At 44.7% G+C, this 19,129-nt stretch overlaps 1 protein-coding gene across 2 annotated transcripts in view; it reads left to right on the top strand.

Annotated features, from left to right (window-relative positions):
* Nucleotides 1–578: 578 nt before the first annotated feature.
* The window catches only part of TENT4A (terminal nucleotidyltransferase 4A), a 41,012-nt gene continuing 22,461 nt past the window's right edge, over nucleotides 579–19,129 (top strand). The window contains exons 1-4 of one of the 2 annotated variants that reach the window (XM_053249033.1): nucleotides 579–1,625; nucleotides 9,859–9,982; nucleotides 14,442–14,488; nucleotides 15,391–15,511. In XM_053249033.1, the coding sequence (XP_053105008.1) occupies nucleotides 814–1,625; nucleotides 9,859–9,982; nucleotides 14,442–14,488; nucleotides 15,391–15,511 (1,104 nt within the window). In that variant the 5' untranslated portion in view covers nucleotides 579–813. The remainder of the gene's footprint in view (nucleotides 1,626–9,858; nucleotides 9,983–14,441; nucleotides 14,489–15,390; nucleotides 15,512–19,129) is intronic. The other variant, XM_053249032.1, reaches the window with a different exon arrangement.

Here is a 19,129-nt window from a genome sequence, read left to right as displayed (position 1 = left end):
CCAGCTTCAGTTCTCATGAGCATTATAGAGTGGGTGATTCTTCAGTGTCAAGTAGTTAATCGGGAAGTGAAGAAAATTACACTCGAAACTATCCAGAGAGAGCTTGGTGGATTTGGCTCATTAAGGTGTGTTTAGCCAATAGCTGGTTATAAAGAAGTCTGCTACTTATACTGTCTTTTCCAGAGGAATTGCTTTAGTATTTTGTTGCAACAAAAACAAGCCTTGCAATGTGTTTGAACGGTGGTGGTTAGCTGCCTCTGTGCTGCTTGGGGGCTGCCTTAGAGGCATCAGGTGGCGGGTTACCAAAGAGAATGAATACGGGACTCTTCTTGTGTGCTTCAATGTTAACAGGTTTCTTCGGCTTAGTCTTTAAAGTGCCACTTCGAACAGCGTTCTTTGCAAACTCTTCTTCATAGGAGCAGAGAGAGGCTCGGAGGCACTTTCCTTTCGGCACCACCCCTTAGCCACACATCGCCGTTCAAACCTTCACACGCAGCCGCAGTGACCCTACCCCTCTCTTCCTTCTTTGCTCGAGAGAAAGCTGCTACACAGGCCCTTCCTAGCAGCTTCAGTAGCAATGGGTTGTCGTTGCGCAGGCGCAAGTTTGAAGGGGCGGGGTTTGGCCTGAGGTGGTCGTCCCCTCGTCTTGTCGCTGGCGCCGCCTCCTTTCTCCTCCCCCTTCCACCCGCCAGCGCTCCGCCTCAGATGCTTCTGCCGCCGCCGCCGCCCCGCCGCTGCCTGCTCCTCCTCCTCCTCCTCGCCGCGCGTGTCTGACAGGCCGCTGGAGCCGGCTGAGGAGGGACGGGCGGATGGATGGATGCCCGCGTGGCCTGGATCCAGCCCGAGCAGAAAGGCCCCGCCAATGCGCTCTGGATGCAGATCTGGGAGACCTCGCAGGGCCGAGCTGGCGGCGGCAGCGCGCCCTCCTCGTCGGCGGCTGCTGCTTCTTTCCCGCCAACAACCCCGGCCCGTTATTCCCTTTGCCTCTTTAGCTCGACACCGCCGCCTCGCTCCGAGGCCGCCACTGCCGGCTCTTCGTCGTCGCCCTCGCCTCAACCGGTCGCCTCCCCACCGCTGCCGCCTGCTCCTCCGGTCCTCATCCTCCCGGCCCAGGTTGCTGAGAGGCGGACGCCGCGTGTGCTGCTGCTGCAAAAATCTCCCTCGGTGTCGTCTTCCTCAGCGGAGTCCGGCGCCGATAGTCCCGGAGGCGGCGGCTCTTCCTCCTCCTCCTCCTCCTTCTCCTCTTCGTCTTGCGGCCGGGCTGGACCTGAACCGCCTCCTCTTCCTTCTCCAGCCTCTTGCAAGGCCTCGGGGGGCTTGGCCGAAGAGAGCCAAGTGAAGCGAGGCTGCGGAGGCGAGGGAGAAAGGCAGAGCCAACAGAAGCCCCCCGCAGCCGCCTCTCCTCCCCATTATCACTATCGCCATCAGTACCACCCGAGCCGCAGGAAACATGAAAACAAGGCCAGCACCTATGGGATGAACTATCTGCTCTCTGGCGGCGGCGGCGGCCATACAGAGATCTCCCTGACGGGCGACGGCAGCCTCTGCTCTCAAGCACAGCCCCTGCGCAACCTCGCCCTTGGCACGCCTTGGAAAAGCAAGCAGTACAGTCCAGGCATACAAGGGTGAGTCCTGATTCTGAAGGGTGCTCACGTACCCCTTTAATGCAAAGTGCTTTATCGTCTTCTCATTTAAATTTAAACAATGCTATAAAAGGTGCGTATGTACGTACGATATCATCGTACCCATCTTGCGGATGGGAGGCCATGACTGAACGCCAGACTACATGTGACACGGGAGATCCATGAACAGGCTGTTCTTGTTCTTGTTCTGTGTTAAAATTTAAACGCGGCTATGGAGACTGTTTGGATCAGGATCACAGGGCTGGGGGAGAAGGATTAACCTATTTCTCTATTTTCCTGACTTAAATTGCACCCCCTACAGTTGCTGTTTACCCCATGGAGAAACAGCACCTGGGAGGATTTAAATAGGGGAAATGAAGCCAGAGGAGGTTTAACACAGGCTCAGAACATGCATGCTCACTTTGCAGCTTGATCTAAATCACTTTCTATGCACATCCTTACTCACTTTGTGGCTCTCTGTGGATTTTTTTAAAAAGTCAGTTATGAATTAAGAACCGTCCAGTTTAGATGATGTCACTGTGAGGAATTTGCCTAGGTGATCTTAGGCAAGCCACTGTCTCTGCCTCGGACCCCCTCCCCAACTACAGTCTGCGATATGGGGATAACAAAGTTATGTGGATTATAGATATGTTGTATTTGAAGCATTAAACTTTACACATTCTTTTAAAAATGCTTTATAGAAGTGTGTGATGTATTAAGTATGCACCTAAAAATGTGAAGCATGAATGTGACAAATCATACGAACATTTAGTAAGGAATCATGTTTGGCTGCAGCTCCCTGTCAAGTTTACACCTTGGCATGTCATTTATAGAATGACCTGGAGATGGAACCTGAGAAGTTGATATTTATTGCAGTTATAAATGTGTTGCCTGAGAAGATAGCTACATTTTTGGAGATGAACGCTGATGTGACAATAAGTCAATTCATAATTAAAGTGCTATGGAGTTTTCTGTTGTCATGGCTAAATATGAGGGAGTTATCTTACTTTTTACCTTTCCTAATAATTTGGCTCGATGAAGTACATGTATTTGTAGATTGCATCTCTATATGCTCTGTAAGCTGACTGATAGCTAGAGCACCAATGATGGAAGACTCATGACAAATCTGAGTGGATACAGAATAGGTCTGTATTGAGGCTTGTTCTGTGGCAATGATGGCGAAGAAAGCATACTTCATCAGCACCATTGCATCTGTGCAGTGTTGCCCACTGAGCTTTTCCAAGCGTTGAACAGACTTACTGGCCGCCTTCGGACCTAACATGGAACCATGGTTCCAATGGACCTGCAGTTTCATGCCCCCTCCCCCCACTCTGGTTGCAGAAGTGGGAGGCTGTGGGGGCCTCAACTCAAGATAGTTCGGGATGATACTAGTTATCTAGTCCAGTCTGGTTCCTGACTTGGATTTTGGGCTGAAATTACATTGGTCATCCTGGTGGATGGGCCTGTGCAGGGAAATAGATGAGAGTGGAATCCTGTTGATTTTCCTAGACCTATCATGAGTTTTCAATATAAGCAACCAGGCTATCCTTCTGAGTTGTTTTACAAGTATGGGGCTGGGGGGGGGTATGGTGTTATGGTGGTTCTATTCCCTTTTGGAGGGCTGTACCCAGAAGGTCCTGCTGAGAGACTACTGTTGCACCTCATGATATTGGTATACACAGTTTAAAAAGGGTTAGAACCCTCATGTTCGCAGTTCCTAGGTGGGCAGAACTGACCTCCGAGGTAATCTCCAGCCACCATTTTAAGAACATAAGAACAGCCCTGCTGGATCAGGCCCAAGGTCTGCCTAGTCCAGCATCAGATGCCTCTGAGAAACCCACAGGCAAGGGGTGAGTGCATGCCCTCTCTCCTGCTGTTGCTCCCCTGCAACTGGTATTTAGAGGCATCTTGCCTCTGAGGCTGGAGGTGGCCTATAGCCACCAGACTAATAGCCATTGATAGACCTGTCCTCCATGCATTTGTCTAAGCCCCTCTTAAAGCCATCCAAGCTAATGGATCACCATCACCTCATCCCATAGCAGAGAATTCCATAGGTTAATTATGTATTATGTAAAAAAGTACTTCCTTCTATTGGTCCTAAATGTCCCAGCCTTGGCTTTCATTACCCTAAATCAGGGGTGGGGAACCTTGGCCCTCCAGCTGTTTTTGAACTACAACTCCCACCATCCCCAGCCACAATGTGGCTGGGGATGATGGGAGTTGTAGTTCAAAAACAGCTGGAGGGCCAAGGTTCCTCACCCCTGCCCTAAATAGTTCAGTGTCATCTGCAAATTGGGCCATTCTGCTGGTAACCCCAACTTCTAGATAATTTATGAACAAGTTAAAGAGCACTAGTTGCAGCACAGATCCTGGGGGGACCCCACTGCTTGCTTGCTTCCATTGTGAGAACTGTCAATTTATTCCTTACCTATTTTTTTCCTATTTTGTGGCCCTTTGGAGGGAGGGGGGAATCTCCACCCCATGGTTTTCCATGGAATAATGGAAGAATTTCAGCTTTTGGGGGGCATTGCTGGACAGCCTCAATGCCTTGTTATCCGGGATTTTGTTATCCACAGCTTCAGCTGAGAACAGAACCCCCGCGGATAACACAGTCTATCTGTATATAATACTTTTCAACCAAAAAAAAGTTCTTAAGGCAGTTTGCATAGCAAAATAAAAACAGAAGACGGATCCTTCTCCCCAAAGGGCTCGTGCACTTTCACCGACATGCTACCAGCATAGCCAGTTGGAGAGCCACTGTACTGGACTAAATAGGAACAGTTGCTTTTCCCTGTGCTGAACATGAGTCACCACTTTAAAAGGGGTATTTTACCCATTGTGGAGGGATTACCTCTTGTACCTGTGTTTAACATCCTACATTAAACTGCTGAGTGGCGTTATCTGGAAGTTTGGACTGAGGTGTCACCAGTATGTGGATGACACTCAGCTTTACCTCCCATTTCCACCAGCATCCAATCCCAGGAAGGAAGTGGAAACCCTGGACCAGTGTTTGGAAGCCAGTTCTGGGCTGGATGAAGGCAAATAATTTCAAACTCAATCCAGATACAAAGGTGGTGATGTTGACAGAAAAGTTCTACCAATTTAGGAGGAAGTGTACACTCTGTTCTGGATGGGATTGCAGTCCTACTAAGGAGCTAGGTGTGCAGCTTTGGTTAGTGCTGGATTGGATGTTACTACTCAGTATGCTGGTGTCATTGGTGGTAAGCCATGCCTTTTAGTAGCTTTGACTTATTGCTCCAGCTATGGCCCTTCTTAAAGAAAGCAGGTCATCTTTGTTACTCACACACTGGTTACATCCAGGCTGGACTATTGTAATGTGATCAGTGTGGAGTTGCTTTTACAGATGGTTCTGAAACTTGAACTGGTTTTAATTGTGACCACTAGGATTTAGTAGGGGCTAATTGGTCCATAGATATATAATTTTAATATCAGTCACACTGGTTTGTTTCCAGATCAATTTAAAGTGCTACTGTTGGCCTTTAAAACTCCAAACAACTTGAGACCTTAAGGACTACCTTCACCCATATTGATCTACCTGAGCCCTAAGTCCAGTATCACAGGCCCCGCTCTCTGGCCCAATATCAATCCAGATTTGTTTGGGTACTAGATTCAGGGCATTTTCAGTGGTAGCGCCGCATTGTGGAATTTCTGAAAATCTTGCAGAGGCATCTTCTGTGAGTCTGAGATCTTCAAAAATTCCCCCCAGTCCTTCTCCATGTTCAATTCCATCTCCTGGAATGTCTTCCAATCCTCAAGAGATGCTTTGTGGGGAGCACAAAGGGCTGCTGTGGGCAGTAGCAGCTGGGGAAGTTACCTTCCACAAGCTTCCTTGTCCCCATAGTTCTTTGGATACAAGCAATTATCATTTGTCAAAATCTGTTTACTCATTGTAATTGCTAAATTCTAAAAGTGGTTAAATTCTATGTAATTTGTATATTTTTCTGCCTGTAGACAAACTGTTTTCTAGGAGTGGAAATTATGGAATAGAAAAAAATGACACACACATACACACCCAATAACATAACTGCCATAGTTAGAAAATATGCAGTTAGGCATTTAATGGAACCCCTTAGGCTGCAGTTTTCATTGTTGTTTTTCAGGCTTTTTAAAATGCTAATGGATGGATTCATGCTGCCTGTTTTTATTATTATTTACGTTGTGCCATCAGCCTATGTGGTGCTTGACAGAATAATAAAAGCAAGTAACTTCTGATCCAAGGATTTTACAATCCAATTTTTGAAAGTGGGCGAGGCAAGAAAAGTGATAGAAACTAATATAAGCAAATGCACTTTCATGTATGTGCAATGTGGTCATACACATGTTTACATAAAAGTAAATGTCACTGAATTTAGAGGGTCTTAATCCTTAAGCTCTGAGAACACTCCCTCGAGGATTAGGGTGCTGCTGCTGAATGCCAGGTCAGTTAATGCAAAAACCTCCCTCATCCACGATTTGATTGTGGATGAGCGTGCTGACCTGGTATGTGTGACGGAGACCTGGTTAGATGCGCTGGGCGGGGTTGGTCTCTCTCAGCTCTGCCCTCCAGGTTTCCAGATCATGCAACAGCCCCGCCTCAAGGGTCAGGGAGGAGGCGTTGCAGTCATCTTTCGAGAGACTCTCCCCGTTTCCAGGTGCCCGGTCAGGCAATCTCAGAATTCTGAGTGTTTGTCCTTGAGGGTGGGCCTCCGAGATAGGCTGGGGATTCTGCTGGTGTACTGACCACCCCGCTGCACTTCAGTCTCCCTACCTGAGCTGGTGGGGGTGGTCTCGGAGGTGGCTTTGGGTTCCCCCAGGCTTATTGTTTTGGGGGATTTCAGTGTCCACGCTGAGGCCCCCCTAGTGGGTGCGGCTCAGGATTTCATGGCCTCTATGGCAACCATGGGCCTGTCTCAGTTGGTATTGGGCACTACCCACGTGGCGGGACACACTCTGGATCTGGTTTTTGCAGACTGGGAAATAAATGATCTGGAGGTGGGGGAATTTAAGACCACTCCTTTGTCATGGACAGATCATCATCTGGTGGGGTTTAGTTTGACTGCTCCGTCTGCCCTCTGCGGGTGTGGTGGGCCAATTAAGATGGTCTGCCCCCGGAGGCTTATGGATCCGCTTGGATTCCAGACTGCTCTCGGGGAGTTTCCAGTGTCCAGAGCTGGTGACCCTGTCGAGGCTCTGGTTGATCTCTGGAATGGGAAGATGGCCCGGGCTGTTGACATGGTTGCTCCTAAACGCCCTCTCCGGCTTGGTGGAGCCCGATCTGCTCCTTGGTTTTCCTCAGAGCTAAGGGCGGTGAAGCAACTCGGATGACGGCTGGAATGACGCTAGAGGAAGAGTTGTCACAAATCCGACCGAACACGGGCTAGAGCCCATTTTAGGGACTACTCTGTGGCGGTGGGGGTGGCGAAGAAATGCTTTTTCTCTGTCTCCATTGCGTCTGCTCAGTGCAGACAAACAGAGCTTTTTTCGTGTGGTAAAAACCTTGCTCCACACATCCCCCCAGATAATGGGGGAGGAGTCATCTACAGCTCTTTGTGATCGGTTTGCCTGTCGCTTTGCAGATAAAGTCGCTTGCATCCGTGCTGACCTGGACTCCAGAGTTTTGGCAGTTCCGGCAGACGTGCCTCTGGTACCATCTGGTCCCGTTGTGTTGGATTCTTTTCAGTTGGTTCGGCCTGAGGATGTGGACAAGATCCTGGGCAGCGTGCGGGCGACTTCGTGCGCTCTTGACCCTTGCCCTTCATGGCTAATAAAAGCTGCCAGGGAGGGGACAGGCAGATGGCTGGAGGTGATCGTTAATTCTTCATTAAGGGAGGGCAGGATTTCAATGTGCCTCAAGGAGGCGGTGGTAAGACCACTATTAAAGTGGTAAGACCACTATTAAAAAAGCCCTCCCTTGATCCCTCCAACCTGGATAACTATAGACCTGTGTCTAACCTTCCCTTTCTGGGCAAGGTGATGGAGCGTGTGGTGGCGTCCCAGCTGCAGGGGGTCTTGGATGATACAGATTATCTGGACCCTTTTCAATCTGGCTTCCGCCCCGGGTATGGGACTGAGACTGCCTTGGTCACTCTAGTGGATGACCTACGCCGGGAACTAGACGGGGAGTAAATAAATGCATTTAGAATTGCAGCTTTGGTTACACATTTTCTGTGAGTGTATCAGGGTGTGCGCTTGCCATATAATATAATTGCATATCCTACAAATATGTTTTGCTTGATCTTATAAGGAAATTATGAGACTGCATGCTGCACAATAAAATCTACACAAACTGTATCCTTATCTTAATCTATTGAATAATATACAAAAGAGTTTCTATTGCACTTCTCTGAAACTACTTGTATGAATATGTACACATTTGCACACTAACAATCTATATGTAATATGAGACTTTCAAGATGATATGAAGAATGCTGACTTTGTTACTGATGTGATGTGAAATGTGATTAAAACAGCAGTCTTCTCCAAAGTACTGTTGGATATAATTGCTGTGAGGACAAAGATTTGCAAGAACATACTGTTGATTCCGGTACATCTGGTGGCGACTCAGAGGTGGGCCTTCTCTGTAGCTGCTCCTGGTCTGCGGAATGCACTCCTGGCAGAAATCTGTTGCTTGAGTTCATTGTTGGCCTTCAGGAGAGCCCTTAAAACTTATCTGTTTGGCCTGACCTTCCAGGGTGTTAAACTGTTATTAATTGTTAATGGTTTTATATTGTGTTAAAAATATGCTGTAATGATTGTTTTTAAAGGACTGATTCACGGGTTTTATTTTTGTTGCTGTGTACAGCCCAGAGCCATTTGGATGGGGCAGTATATAGATGTAATAAATAAATAAATAATACAGTGCAGTGCATGAAAATATTTTAACACTTTCCCTTGACTCTTTCTTCTAAGTTAATGTTTTTGTCAGATTCATGAAAGTAGATTTTTAGAAACTCTTAGCATGATTCTGATACCTTGGCATTACTTCAGCCTTATAACAAAGGTATACACATGTGTACTACATATAAAGGCTGTTTACCCATTGTGGTGGGTGGGGTGGTGGTGGTGGTGGAAGGCAGGGTGAAACCTACCTCCCCCACCCGCCCTGACAGTCTTTGTTCTCTCCCCGTCAGCACGCTGTTGCATGGAGCAGCGTGGATCTCTGGAGGCCAGGAATCCCACACAACGAGTGTAGTGCATTGGGGGATACCCCTGTGGGATGAGTGCTCTAGGCTCTTGTCTCTGTGTATGCTCAGGCTACGTGCAGCCTGAATATATGCATGACCCCATATCTGAGGTAAAGGGTGCGCTCACATCCTTTAACCCAGGTAAAAGCCCAGGTATAAAATTTGGGCTTGCGTTGGAGGCATTTCCGGAATCGGGATCAATCTTGGTGCTTCACACGAGCAGCCCTACCCAGGTAGGGCTGCTCGTGTGCACAGCCTCATTGACCTGGTGAGGTAGCGTAATCAAACCTGCCATTTCCAGTGCTGGGTTGTGTGTGTGTGCGCGCGCGCATGTGCGCACCTTTTCTATGGAACTGGAGGCCATGGGGACACCGGGGAAGCATGAGGGGAATGTCTGGAAACTAGTTCTTTGCACTGCTTTCCCCAAGCATCATCCCTGCATCTACTGCCATCTCTGTGGCTTCTGGTTGTGTAGAAAAGCATATGTGCGCGCGCGTGCACACACACACACACACACACACACACACACACACACACACACACACACTCTCTCTCTCTCTCTCTCTCTGCTGGAAATGACAGATATTGCTTGGAGCTGACTGCACTGGGAGTACCTGCCTCTGTGCATCGCCAGATGGAGGTCCAAATTCCGTCATTGGCATCTCATGTAAAATGAACTTTAGTCGTAGGGCTGGGAAAGGCATTTACCTAAAACATTGAAGAGTTGCTGCCCAGCACTATAGACAAAACTGGACTTGGACAAACCAGGAATCTTACTTACTATAAGTCAGCTTCATTTTTTCCCCTACTTTGTGCATAGTTTGCATTGTGAGGAATAGCTACAAGATACGGGCATTGGTATTGTTACATCTGTGTTCTCATACTCGAGAAAATATCACATATATGAAGCTAAATGGGAGTCTCATAGGCTGGATATGTTTTGTAGTCCTATGGTAAGGGCCACAAAAGAAAAAATTGGCTTGTGAATTAAAATTACTTTTGTTTTTCAGCCTAAAGCAAAATGTGTTTTGACATTTTATTCTTCTTTGTAGGCTCCATGAAGAAATAATTGACTTTTATGACTTCATGTCCCCTTGTCCTGAAGAAGCCGTTATGAGAAGAGAAGTAGTGAAAAGAATAGAAACTGTTATCAAAGACCTTTGGCCTACAGCTGATGTGAGTGTTCATCTCAAACTACTGTTCTGATTAAAGTACCCCCTGCTCTGCTCCCCCTTAACTCCACACTATCCTTGCAGCAAAGCAGTTAAGTAACACCTTCTAGCCTTAAATCACAAGGCATACATGGAACTGGGTCAGCACTGCACCAAGATGGCAGCTCCTGTTAGTTCCTAGGTCCCTTCTGGATTTATTTATTTGAAATGGCTTACAACCTGCTCTTTTCTCCTGTTCAGGAGTCTCAAAGTACCATACACTTTTAACGTAATTATTTTTTAAAAATGTTTCTATTTTACATACATATTTTTATCCTGTCTTTCTCAGGAGATTACGGAAAGTTTTACAGCTCTATAATTAAATAATAAAACACTATCTGTGTTAAAATACAGAACTCTGAGAGATCATGCACAGCAGGGTGAGAGAATAAAATGCGGCAATGGACAGAGAGGCACAATCAGCATTAAAAATTCAATATAGCAGCTTAAAAGGCCAGTTTAAAAAAAAATAAATTTTTGGCTTCCAATGGAAGGCATGTGCTGCAGGGGCCGTGCAAGCATCAGTTTGGGAGTTTCACAACTTAGGGGCTACTACAAAGGAGGCCCTCTCTTACGTGACTGTAAGATGCAAGAGGGCCTCTCTGAAAGATCTTGCAGGTAAGCAGATGGATGTAGGAGGAGGTGATCGTTCAAGCAAACCACCAAATCAAGCCTGGAAAACTAACATATAGGCAGATATGAATGAATGACATTGAAAGGACAGCAGCACACAATGATGCAGTTCTGGTAACTTTTTCTATGTTTCCTGGCCTTTAGTTGAGGGTGAGAAGGTCTAGGGGTTCAATCCTCTCACTCCTCATTTCACCTAACCATACCTTGCTGTGATCCTCGAGTCAGGTGAACTATGGTTAATGCTTACTAGACTTGCCTCCAAATCATGGTTTGAAGTGGATTTGCCAACTATAGTTGCTAGGTAATCCTAGTTGGCACTGAAGATAGTTTGCCCCATTCAGGTGTTGTGGCAAATGGCAGTCTTCATGATCCCTTACCATAAAGCTCGGGGCAGGAGGAGCAGAGGCAGCACAGTCTTAGCATGTCACTGACTGACATCTTGACTAACAAAGTATGTGCCTTAGGAGGGTCTGTGAGGATGCGCTGGGAGCTTTCATGCAACTCCCACAGCCCTCTCTGCATACTGTTTGAGACGAGAGTTGATATGACTGAGCGCTTTTGGGTGTGAGCAGTACCTTCAACAGTATGTGCACAAGAGGACTGGGGGAGTTGAACGAAGGCTCCTGGCAGGTCCCTGTAGAACTTGCTAATGCATGCTTCATTAGTCAGGATGTCAGCCATTGTGTTTACTTTCTAGAGAAATGCAACCCTGCCCTGTCGTTTCCCAGTCTGAATTGCTCACTCTACCTGTCTGCCTACCTATCTATCATCTTTTTCTATTGCCTGATATGTATATTTCTAGGCATTGTACATATTTAAAATATTTAAAAATCACAGATTAAAATACATTACACAATAACATAAAATAGTAATTAAAGCAAACTAGTTGACCCAGCACAGAGCATCTGCGCCCCTAGTTTGCCCTGTCTCCTCTCCCCCTCCCCCACCGCAACCGATCTGGCTCCCTAACTAACTATCTCTCTCTCACACACTCACTAATAACTATTGCACTGTGCAAAGCGCAATGTACAAAACATTTTCACACACCCCTCCCCGCACACACCTCCCCGCCTGAACTTTTAGTTCGCTTCTCCTCTGGAGCGGAAGGTGTGGATTTACATATCAGCCAGGTCTACTCCAAAGTCCCTGCAAGCTAATGGACACGATCAAGACACGATTCAGGTTTTTCATTGCACGTTAGAGCGTAGCCTGATTTATGTCCAGGTTTTTTAAAAATCCACTTTTGGTGTCAGTTTTTTGGGGCAAACTCACAGTAAACCTGTGGTAAAGCTTGTTGTCTGGAAGTGCTCCAGTTCATTCTGCCATTGTCAAACTAATTTCGCTCATCCACTGCCCTTCCCTTATGTCTTGCCTTTTTTCTTTTTTTTTCTTTTTGCAAGCCTGAGAATAGGGCCCACTTCTCATGTTTTATTAATATGTGTCACTTTGGGAAACAATATTTGCCTGAAAAATGGGGCAAAATGCAAGTTACTGAATATGGGATGCCATTGTAATGATGTTTGGGTCAGCACTTTTTGCACTACTGGATGACACATACACACGCACACACCTAGAGGATCAGATGCCTGTTTGGCAGGGCAAAACATTTCATTTCTTAGCTTTCAACTAGCACAATATTTGCAAGGCAAACGTATCACTATGATAGGCAAATTCCACTGGTTCCTGTCTAGAAGCAATTTGGATTTAAAGTACTGGGTTCTTCTTGTAGAGCTCTACTAGCTTCTGGCTTGCTATTCTGCATCTGCAAACACATTCCGAAGAGGTGAACAATGCAGTAAAGGGAAACCAAGATGACTATCTGCCTCTATTGACCCATATGATTAAAATGGCAACCTACAGTTCCCAGTATACGTGCTTCAATTTTTCAGAACTCACCAAAGAGACGGAACAAACTCTGACATCGCTGACACAAGAAAGGATATTCTGTTTCGTTTGCACCTAAATGATCTTGGAGGAAGCGTTACATTTGCAATGAGAGCCTTGATCCATCATTTAAATAAATCCCTGGTTGTGCTAGGTCTTATCCAGACTGTGTTTTCCTGTGCTTCCAGTTGGGTGCTTTAGTATCAATCAGGAGTCCAGCAAGCAGTCTAGGGAAAGGCATGCACTTTTTGCTCTTGGGACTCTTCTGAGGGAAAAGAGCGTGGACTATGTCATTAACTCCAGAACTAAATTAATTCAGAAGGCAAAACTCTTTGCAATTCCATGCATGTAATTTTTTTCACCTCCCTCCCCCCCCCCCATTGGAGAGGGGGAGAACCACTGGAGGGGAGAAACGGCTACTGCCTCCTGTCCTCCCCCGCCCCAGCTCTGGTCTCTATGGGCTCTGTCTGGGCTTCCCGGGGGGGGGGGGAGGCTGCTGGAGGGAGGGAACCATCACTTCCCATCCGCCTCCCTCCTTTCCACCTCTGTCTGCTCTGTCTGCAGCTGCTGCGGGAGGGAGCTTCTGCCACTGCCTCCCTTCATCCTCCTCCTCTCTTCATTCTCCTGGCTGCAAGATCTGCAGCCGGAACTGGAGAAGGCCCAGCAGGGGTGGGGAGGAGGAGGCACAGTGGTGACGGGGCAGGGAGTGTGGCAATGCTTCCCAGCCTAGGCAGGGGTGAGATGGGGTGCCAGGTAGTTGGGCAGCAGTGGCGGGCGCAGCAGAGATTGCGCACCAGCCAGGAACTGCTGTGCAGGAGCCTGGGAGTTGGTGCACACAAATGTACCTTAGGGGGAACAGTGTCTGCATTGTTCAGGGTTGCTTGTTCTCATAACTGCTTAGCAATATTAAAACAAACAATTATATTTCCACGAACTATAGCCTCATTCAGACATTATGTTGTACATGCGCACATTTGTCTGCATACATGCACATGGTTTTTGTGTAAATGACTGCACATGTGTTCATTTAAAAGGTGAACCTGAGTACTGACCCCCTGAAATGCAAGTAAAAGATACAAAGTGTAGCGCTGTATGTGAGTTGAACAAATCCATACACATGGTGTGTTAATGTGTATGCAGTACACAAGTTGTGCATATGTTGAAAAGAGAGTGTAATTCAGACTTATAACTTATGCTTATCTAGTTGGCCATAAGTTTCTTCTTAAAATTATCCTATTTAGAAACAGTAAAGCTATATGTCCCTTTTTCAGAAAAAAGTTTTGGCTATGATCTCTGTCGGAGATCATGCCAGAATAATTCATACATGAGATTTTTTGGAATTGGAATTGGAATTAAATATTCCCAAATCTGGAATTAAATATTCCAAAACTTACATGCTTGTTTCTCCTTGACAATTCAGTCCTTGAGCTGATTTGGAGGAGCAGGAACATGCTGCAGCGCCTCCACTTTCCCTATCTCCTCTCTTTTTGCTTCTTTGCAGTGATATTGGAATCAGTCTGGATATGGTTAGTGCTGGCAAAGAATGCTTCCAAAGCATGGTTTGAAACCATTTTTGAAGTGCTAGTTTGCACTTGCTAAACTTGGATGCCACAGTGAAGTGTGCTTAGAGCAAACCAGAAGAGAGGAGGGGGTACTTGATGTACAAGAGGGGAAAGGGAGGGAGTGGAGTGTGAGGCCGTAGGGCACAGCTGATCCCCAAAGCATGGGTTCTTGGGGAGCAGGAGTCCTATAGTGAAAGTAAGACAGATTCATTTTGATTAAACAGATATCAGTAAATGCCTTGTATATATTTCTGCAGATCAACACAGTGTGGATTTTTTGGAGAGATTTTTCAGTTCAGGAATCACAGCAGTGAGTTCAGTGCTAACTTTACTTCTCTTTTCCAGGTTCAGATATTTGGCAGTTTTAGTACAGGACTTTATCTGCCAACTAGGTAAGTCTTAACGTTTTAGCTAACACTTATGTCTCTTGTCCTATATTAGTGCTATATTACAAAAAGAAAATGTTAGCATTCCTTCAGGCTCCCTCAAAACTGAGAACCGTAAAATTTTAAAGTTGGAAGCGATCTTGGATATCATTTAGTCCAATCCTCTGAATTGTATAGGAAGCTGCTTGACAGTACAGAGATCTGATCAGCTATGTCTTGTTTAATAGGAGTTATGTGGAATACTGACTCTTTAAGTTAACATGTAAATAAGTCCATATTTATTTATTTATTTAAAATATTATGCCCCGCCAACTGCTTGGGGCAGCTCACAACAATATTGAAAAATTCTAAGACATTTCTTAAACAAAGATAAATGTGTATTTTGAACTGCTTGTCTTTGTGAAGCATTCAGCATGTTGGCAGACTACACTACTAGGAATGCTTTTCTGACTCTGTAGAATTGCAAATGATAATACAGCAGTACTAATATACATTAAAATGACTAATCAAAATAATTTACCTTAACCATTGTTATCCCAAGCCTTTGGTATGTTTATAAATACAGAAAGAATATGAACTGTTACATCAGTTGAGATCTAAAATTCTTTTTAAAAAATCTTTATAAGAAGTGATTAACAAATTATCAGTATTATGAGCCAAGCTCTGCACACAAGCTTACAAATACCAACATGCAGTCCTCTGTGTTGAGACTTTGATCTGATAGTTGTGCAGTGCATTATCTTGGGTACATCACACTGTTTGTCGGAGCCCTTTAAAATGGACTGGACTAAACTGCCAGCATTGGTATACTGAACTTAAATTTTCAAACTAGTAATGCTAAATATGTACAAGATATGCCCCCACATCCAAGGGAATATAATGTCTAAATGTTTTGGGTTTTTTGTCAGTGATATTGATTTAGTAGTTTTTGGAAAATGGGAGAGCCCCCCTCTACAGCTGCTGGAACAAGCACTGAGGAAACACAACGTGGCTGAGCCATATTCAATCAAAGTGCTTGACAAAGCTACGGTAAGCAACAGAAACAAATCCTACTTGACTAAAACCAAGGAGGATAAATTTATTTAATGGAAATTCTATTTAATGACACACTGCACAAGAGTTGATCAGCCTAGTAATATTGAATTTGTGCAAGTTACACAAGTTGCATCACACAATTGTAAATCCATTATTTCCAATGGACTTACTCTTGTGCAACACAATTTGTGCAAAATTTGCTTTTGCGCAAATTGCGCAAGTGCAGTGTTACTAGGCTGACAGTATTTTGTGCAGTATCTCAGCCAGTATAAACAATTTTAAAATGTAGCTATATTTGTGTGCACTGTGGAATCTTAATGTTGAGGCTTCCGAGAACTCAGAGATCCTAAGGGTTGAGTTGATTGCTTTATATCAATTGTAGCAGTAGCATTTCTCTAAAAAGCTTTACACGTAGAATCTATATTTTGATTTAGTGTCTGGTGCTATTTATTTATGTCACCTTAAGTGGCGCAGTGTGGAAATGCTTGACTAACAAGCAGAAAGTTGCCAGTTCGAATCCCTGGTGTACTATATCAGGCAGCAGCAATATAGGAAGATGCTGAAAGGCATCATCTCACACTGTGCAGAAGGAAGCAATGGTAAACCCCTCCTGTATTCTACTAAAAGAAAACCACAGGGCTCTGTGGGTGCCAGGAGTCGAAAGTGACTTGATGGCACACTTTACCTTACTATTTATTTAGTTTAATATTCCATATTATTTAGAGAGTAAATGTCCTTTCTGATATACTGCTTTCCATTCTCAAAAATGCCAGGAAATTTCAGTATAGTTCTGTAGTGATCAGACTCCCCTCCCCCTAAAGAGTTGACCGGAAGTGAACCCTGTCCTGATTGATATGCTGGTGAACTCCAGGGTTCAGCCAATCAGCACACCAGTGGGGTGGGACCTAGAGAGCTGTTGCGAGGAAGAAGGAAGTTCCTTTGTCAGAAAAGAAGCTAGGCTGGAGGTGCTCAGAGAAGGACATGTTGCCATGAGTTTGGCTGCGGGAGAATAACTCTGCAGATCCTTGAAAGATGAGAGGGCAGGAAGCTTGAATTCTCATCCAGAGTTTGGTGAGTTCAAGGAAAGGAAGCCTGGATTTTGGCTTTGGGAAGATTAATTTAGGGGAAAATTTGTTTAGTCAGCCTTTGTGTCTGGGAAGTTATTTTTTTTTTTTTTGTGGTGTGCACTATTGCATATTCCTGATACTGTTCTATTATTGTTTACCTGTAACGTAATTAAAATAAGAAACACTAGCCTACGTCCATCCTACCTACAACATTGCAAAAGACTCTATAAACGTTTAAGCGTGAATAAAGACAACCTATTTTTGTAACTGCATACAGCTTTGGTTACTGTATCTTAAAAGGATATTGTAGAACTGGAAAAGGTGCCAAAGAGGGCAACCAGAATGATCTGGGGCCTGGAGTTCCTTCTTTATGAGACTAGGCAACAGCATCTGGGGCTCTTTACTTTGGAAAAGAGCCAACTAAGGGGAGAAATGACCGAAGTGTATACAATTATGCATGGAGTGGAGAGGGTAGACAGAGAGAAATCTTTCTCCCTCTCTCACAACGTTAGAACCAGGGGTCACCCCATGAAACTGAAGGTTGAGAAATTTAGGACCGACAAGCAAAAATACTTTTTCCCACCACGCATAATAAATCTATGGAATTCCTTACCATGGGACGTGATGATGGCCACCAGCTTGGATGGCTTTACAAGGGGTTTAGACAGATTCATGGAGGACAGGTCTATCAGTGGCTACTAGTCTGATGGCTGTGAGCCATCTCCAGCCTCAGAGGCACGATGCCTCTCAATACCAGTTGCAGGGGAGCAACAACAGGAGAGAGGGCATGCACATACATCTTGCCTGTGGGCTCCCCAGAGGCATCTGGTGTGCCAATGTGTGAAACAGGATGCTGGACTAGATGGGGCTTTTGCCTGATTCAGCAGGGCTGTTCTTATGTTATTAACTTATTAAGTATTTTTAACTGTATATAAAAGCTGAGAAAGCCTCAGACAGAAACAGTCTAGTAATGGAAGAAAACCTTTTTTTTAGTTCCTTTCTTTTTACAAGCCTTGCAAGGTTTTTAACTCAGGAAAAGGGGTGGGGTCAAAGTGGGGAGTTCTCTTGTGCAAACACATCCTCAAATGATCAGCAACTATCAGTTTTCTCCCCACATTTAGGCTTGCACGTGGAAGATTTTTGTACTTATCCAATAGCAAAATAAAGCAAGTTTTGTCCCTGGGATTCCATCCCAAGCCCAGTGAGGTTCAAGCTCTGTCAGTAAGAGGGGTGGTGGTGGCAGCATTTTGAATCTACCGATAATACAGGGTAGTTTTAGGAGGAGCCTAGCCACGCAGCTCAAGCAGGGATGATTCAGCATTTCTTTCCCTCACGTGAGCTTGCTCTGAGACAAAGGATCCGCTACAAGCTCTCAAAGTTTTTCTTTTGTTGTAACTGTGCATGCCTGAGAAATACTTTAATTAAATACTGGGTAGTCAACCATTTCTTGGAATTAAAATAGTTATAACAATTGCAATCCATTTGTTCCATTTTCTGCAGTTCTGCATCCAACATTTATTCTACATTGTTAAGCCTGTTTTGTTACCTCACAACTTATATCTGAACTTTGTATCAAAAAGTAGGAAAGTCAGTGTATCTATCCATTAAAGTTCTGAAAATTCTTCTAAACCTCTCCAACTGCACTGCTACTATCCATTTGCTTCAAATCCACTGTTCAGTTGCTATTCTTAATATGGTCTGTCTTGATTTGCATCACCTCCAAATAGTCATTTTTCTTTTAGGCCATTCTCTTGTAACCTTGCCTCAAAATAGCTTGCAGTTATTTCATTAATATCCCTTTTAAAAATGCCTGTCTTTTTAGAAACACCCACCCCCACCCCCTGCTGCACAAACTATCAATTGCCAACGTTGCAATTTATTCTTGGTTAATAAATTTCTGTGTTCATTAATATGTTCTCACTTTCTGTTAGCATCAGGTTCAAAATCTGGAGCAATTGTATAAGCCATCTCATTATGATCCAAACCACTTAGAACACTGATCTATAATGATACAGAATGTGTGCATCATATTCATGTAACATTTTCCTTAGTACAGTATTCAAACTGTTTTCTGAGTAGCTGCACTTTGTCATAATCAGTAGCTTGCTTTACGGTTTGCTTTATGTCTACTCAAGAACCTGAGGTTAAATTTCTTGAAGTTAGATCTTCAGTCTTACTATAAACATTGTAGGGGGTTTTTTTTAAGTTTGTTTTTTCTGAGTTCTGGATCTGACAAATTCATTGAGGAGTGGTGTCCTTTGTGTCTGCTGTCTCCAGCTTTTCTGGTGCTGGCATTTGAAAATTCCTCTTGGCACATGTTAGACTGCCTTTAGCATATGAGTCATAGCCCCTGATGAGAACTTGTACTAGACTGACATTTCTTTACAGCATCTAGTTAGCAGGCTGCCATTGTTTTGGTAATACCCTTGTGGGGCTTTAGTACTTGCTTTCTTACCCTAATCTTTCCACCTAAATTCTAAATGACACATTGCACTTTTATTTTAAATCCCTTGTATTATCACTAGCTCTGAAGAGTTCAAAGGTT

The sequence above is a fragment of the Hemicordylus capensis genome, chromosome 4, assembly GCF_027244095.1.
Source record: "Hemicordylus capensis ecotype Gifberg chromosome 4, rHemCap1.1.pri, whole genome shotgun sequence".
NCBI classification, from domain to species: domain Eukaryota; kingdom Metazoa; phylum Chordata; class Lepidosauria; order Squamata; family Cordylidae; genus Hemicordylus; species Hemicordylus capensis.
Note: the sequence above shows the minus strand (reverse complement) of the source record. Positions and strands in the feature narration are given on the sequence as shown.